At 43.9% G+C, this 5,456-nt stretch overlaps 1 protein-coding gene across 2 annotated transcripts in view; it reads left to right on the top strand.

Annotated features, from left to right (window-relative positions):
• The first annotated feature begins 3,248 nt into the window (after positions 1-3,248).
• Epm2a (EPM2A, laforin glucan phosphatase) overlaps positions 3,249-5,456 on the top strand; it is a 111,844-nt gene continuing 109,636 nt past the window's right edge. For both annotated transcript variants that reach the window (XM_005361006.3, XM_026786424.1), the window contains exon 1: positions 3,249-3,599. In XM_005361006.3, the coding sequence (XP_005361063.1) occupies positions 3,305-3,599 (295 nt within the window). In that variant the 5' untranslated portion in view covers positions 3,249-3,304. The remainder of the gene's footprint in view (positions 3,600-5,456) is intronic.

Here is a 5,456-nt window from a genome sequence, read left to right as displayed (position 1 = left end):
GCCACCACCGCCCGGCTGATTAACACTTCTTGATAATGCTGTTTCAAACTCTCTCTGGGTTTTGCTCTTTAAGGCACAACAGCAGGAAAGCCTATGTGTCTCATTTAACTTTCAGATACGTTCTGTGAGGTGATGAACTAATACTTACACAAACCGTGACTTTGATCAGCGAGTGTGCATCTATACATACAGGCTAGCTCCTTGATTGGTGGAACACACAGTCAGAATCATAAATCGCAACGGAACCAGGTGATGGCTGTCCCCAAGGGCACTTTGAAAGAATGCATACTTGAATTGGATCCTAAAACTCATAGGTTTGAATTTATTACCCATTCTTCAAGAAATATTATAGTTATATATAAGATAGCATTACAGAAATGGAATTCGATGACAACAAATTGGTTGGTCTTTTAAAAATGATGACCAGAGTTACGTTACTCCACGGAACTCAGTCTTTGCTCTAAATCCAGCATGTCACTGAAGCATTTAAGTCTGGCTGCAAATGGATTTATACATAATTTCTTTGAATAAATACCAACATTCTCTGAAATATAAAGGAAGATTTGACAAAGAAAATCCAAGAAAGAAAAAGATCTGGGTATAATGCAGTTTAATCACCGGATACTCTATCGCGGCTGCTTAAGTCTGGGTTTCTATTATTGACAGAACAAACGCACAAGCTGGGTGTGGTAGTTCCAGCCTGCCATCCCAGGACGTGGGAGGATGGCACAAAAGGATCGGGAATTGAAGGGCAATTTGGATCACATATTGAGTTTGAGACCAGGCTGGGCTAAATGAGATCTGGCTCAACAAAGAAAACAAACAAACAAACAAACAAAAAAAACAAACATAAAACAGGATATAAGACCATAAAGCCTTAATTTCCTGTGATTTAATGTCAAACCCTCCCTAAATATCAAAATACTTGTACAGACTCATTGAATACTTTAAACTTTTATCTGGAGTTCATCGATACTATTATTCTTAGGGATGAAATTAGTTATAGGAAATTATGAGACATCAATACCTTATTAAAAGATATAAGAGTAATATTTGAATATGTCTGGAGAGCTGGTGAGATTCCACAGTGGGTAAAAGTGCATGTTGCCAAGCTTGACGACCTGACTTTGATCCCTGGAACCCGTGAACATTGTACTCGACACACACAATCACACACACACACACACACACACACACACACACACACACTCACACACATATGAGAGAGAGAGGATAAATAAACGTAATAAAATCGAAAAAAATACACACAGATTTAGATGCATTCTATATAAAAATTTCCTACCAAAATAACTTTCCAAACACCTGTCTTTACATATTTAGCTGTTAACAAAACGGATTTTTTTTAGCATGTGACTTTTTCCTCCACTTTCAGTGGACTGACCCTTTCTGTACCTCCGTTTGCTTACATCTGAAAATGGAGATGACATTGTAGTTACCTCGTAGGAATGTTGAGAGAGTCAAATGAGATCATCTAAGAAGAAAAACTGTGCCTAGCTCATAATGAGTCTCAGTGGCTATTACTGTGGCCGATTGACAGTCAAAATTTGAGGCCTTGACATACATTGCTTAATCTATCATTTGGTCTTCTGTTTTCCACTTGCACTTTGCTTGGTACACAGTGTAACTATCCAATTCTCACCATGTTTAGATTCGTGCTTAAGTAAACGATCACATATTTTGATTAAAAATGTTTAGTATCTTTATGATGAGAGAGAAGAAAAAGTCAAAGTCCTTTGGACCAACATATTGTTTTCTTCCTGCCATTTTTTTCACTTCTGAAAGGGAAGGGCTCACTCTGGAGGCCTGGCAGGAGGAATTGTACATGAAAAAAAGAAGACACCAGGGCAGGCAGCACCAAGCCCAAGAGTGCAGAAGACCCAGAGTCAACTTCCGTAAGAAACAAACCACAGAAGTCTGGATTCCAAAATAGACAAGCAGGGCTCTTTGCAGGGCCAAATGACCATTATCTTCCTAAAATTACTCCAAGAATGTCTTGTAAGACAGACTTAAATAAACTGACCCGTTGGCCACTCTCAGCTCACTTCTGTTTTGCTTCTGAATACGTCAAGTTTGGCCAGCCTTCCTGGCTTACATTTTCATGTTTATCCTTAAACACAGCAACCACGCAAACTCTGAGTGGAATGCCTCTGTTTAAGAGTAGCATGCTGAATTTGTCTACTAACTGCTCTGCAAACTGAGTTTTGTGTATATTGTATTTTTTTCTACTTTTCCAGATTTTCTGCATGTATAAAATTCTGGTCTTCTTCTACACCAGCTTCCAACTATGTTTCTTGTGATTTTAACTCACTTAAAGGATGCGTATCATGTTAAATGTTGGTAAGTATATGAAGAATATCAAAGTAATAGTACAAAGCAATTAAGAACAGTGAATGTAAACAGAACTCTTCTTTATTCATATCAGTAACAAACTGAACTGTTCTCCTTGCCTCCTGGCAAAATGTAGATTTTTTTTTTTTTTTGGCAAAATAATGACAGTTATTTCTTGATCCAAAGATGTTTTACAATGAAAAAACAGTGCTAATATTTACAAGAAGCAACATTTAAATGGCAGGTTTTAAATAACAGACACACAGACACACACAGACACCCCCCACGCACACAGGTAGCCGGTCTCAGGGTCTGTAATCATAGAAAAGACAGAGGTAGAAGTATCTCAAAGGTTTGAGGCCAGTCTGGTCTCCACTTTGAGGCCTTGTTTCCAAACTTACAGGTTTATCATCTCACAATCAAGGTGTTCTAATCTTGAGAGGGCCATTTTCCATAGGCTACAAACAGGAGGTGTTTTTTTTTTTTTTTTGCTCTCCCTAGGCAAGGGTAAAGTATTCTCTGTGTGTTTGATCAACTCTAGATTTTGCGTTTGGAAAGCTGTTATCCATCTGCATTATTCCCACTTTATAAACAGAAGTCACAGACTAAATGTTGGCCTGAGAGGGAAGTCCTGGATCTTTGCCCAGCTTCACTGGGGGTAGGGTGGGGGCTCAGCCAGGATACTATTTCCTCCTTCGTGACTTAGTAAAGGTACTTTCCAATCTCCAAGAAGGTGACCGAACAATGTCGAGTGCCACTTTCCTCTCCCGTAGCCCCACGGTGGGTCCCGAACGCCCGCTTCCCGTGGCTCAGCTCCCGGGTGCACCGGGAACCCACAGCCGCGGCCGCGTGACCCGACCACAAACGCGCGGCACCGCACGTGTCCGCGCGGCCCCGGGGCTCGCGCCGCCGTTCGCCAAGTCGCCCAGGACGGGCGGCGATCGGGGCCCTCGCCATGCTGTTCCGCTTCGGCGTGGTGGTGCCGCCCTCGGTGGCCGGCGCGCGGCTCGAGCTGCTGCTCGTCGGGTCGCGGCCCGAGTTGGGGCGCTGGGAGCCGCGCGGAGCCGTGCGTCTCAGGCCCGCGGGCACGGCCGCGCTGGCGCTGCAGGAGCCCGGCCTGTGGCTCGCCGAGGTGGAGTTGGCGCCCGACAACGAGGCGGCGGCGGCGGCCGGCGAGGACACGGGCCGCGTCGACACGTTCTGGTACAAGTTCCTGCAGCGCGAGCCCGGAGGCGAGCTGCGCTGGGAAGGTACTGCCCACCCGGGCCTCGGGGCGCGCACCCCGCGGCTTCCCCGTGCACCCCGCCGCAGACTCGGGGGCCCCCGTAATCCTCAGCTCTCCCGTGCAGCGCGGCCTCTGTCTCAGGCGCGCACCCCGCAGCTCGCGCGCTCCCGAGCACACCCCGCTGTCGGTCACCGCTAGCCCCCTAGACCTGCCCACTTACTTGACCCCACCTCGCTGCACCCGTTCCTGCCCTAGGCCTGACTGAGCCTAGGCTTGTTGCATCTCTGTGTGTTTTATCCTTTCAGTGAAAAAAATACTGTGCACCTGTCACTGTGCGTTCAGGTTCTTTTTACTTTTAGAGATTTTTGGACTGGAGTCCAAGTGCAGAGTTTTCTTCCCAGCATTTGGGAGTATTTCTCTACAACAGATTCAGAGAAGCCAATGTGTGGCCACTTAACATTTCAGTTGAGGAATGCCCTGAAGAAGCGGTACCAGCGTGTTTACCCATGACACAGGGTGAATTGACACAGCCTTTTCTTTGAAGGAAATGACCAGGGTGGAAAATTGAGATTACGTATGAGTGGTAGTTTGAAAGAAAATGGTCCCCAAAAGAAGCGACAATATTAGGAGGTGTGGCCTTGTTGGAGGAAGTATGCCACAGTGGAGGTGGGCTTTGAGAGCTTGTATATGCTCAGGACATGCCTAGTGTCTCAGACCACTTCCTGTTGTTTGCCTAACAAGGTGTAGAACTCTAAGTTCTGGATCATGTCTGCCTGCACACCACCGCGTGGTACCATGATGCTAATGGACTAAACCTCTGAAAATGCCACCCCAATTAAATTAAAGAGTTACTGTGGTTATGTCTCTTCATATCAATAGAAACCCTAACTGAGACACCGTGATTGTTTAAATGACATGGAAGGAATGCTTCTTGAGACATTCATAAGGGCAGAAAAACAGGCATTAGCCAGGAAAGATGTAGAAGCCAAGAATCCAGAAATTAAAACAAACAACAGCAACAACAGCAGAAGAATACAGTTTACTGACATGTGTTTATTACTTTTGCTGTTCCTTCTGGCCACTCCTGGGTTTGATGGTCAGCTAGCATTACTGTCTTTCACTATCCCAGAAGCTAGAGGTGCTGGCCTCTTTTTGTCCTTTCTTTGAAGGGCTTTTCTGCTAATATTACTATGGACTTCTCCACCATAAAATAACTTCTCATAGTTTTAAAAACAGTGTAAGGTATACTAGAGTTTCCATTTTCAGGTTCTCTCATTTATTACCTTTTCTCACATCACCTAAGACACCCAATAATTTGCTTCATTGCTATTTCTTAGAGCAGTCTCTTTAGCTTGTGTGCTTTCAGTTATTCTGAGGGTTACCACATACATTATTACTAATTTGTAAAAATTTGTATCTCTTGATACCTGCTGTAAATGCATGAAATTAACAGCTGCACTTGCTATAAAATATGAAGAATTTAGTCCATGCTCATTGCCTCTTTCTTCCCTATTGATTTTATAGCCTCATTTTAAATTATAGAAGTGATATTGACTTTTATTTTATAGAGGGTTCGTTATTACTCTATTAAAAATTGCTCTTTAAACAATTTCCAAAAAGTAATGCACACACCCCTCTCCTTTCCCTTGCCCTGTCTTTGTTTCTACATTAACCTTCATGTGTTCATGTTCTGTTCTTTCTCTGTTAGCAGTGCCCTCATGTGGATGGGTTGGGTGGTGCTAAGAATTAGAAATTAACGAGAAGATTAGTCATGCCCTGTGTTTAAGAGCAAGGGTTGTTGGACTGTCACTGCCTTACCCAGGAATATGGTTTTGTTAGACTAGCACAGATTGATGTCAAGTGATTAAGTGTTTGGTAGGAT

Source organism: Microtus ochrogaster, linkage group LG4 (genome assembly GCF_000317375.1).
Source record: "Microtus ochrogaster isolate Prairie Vole_2 linkage group LG4, MicOch1.0, whole genome shotgun sequence".
Lineage (NCBI taxonomy): Eukaryota > Metazoa > Chordata > Mammalia > Rodentia > Cricetidae > Microtus > Microtus ochrogaster.
This window is presented reverse-complemented; position numbering and strand designations above follow the sequence as displayed.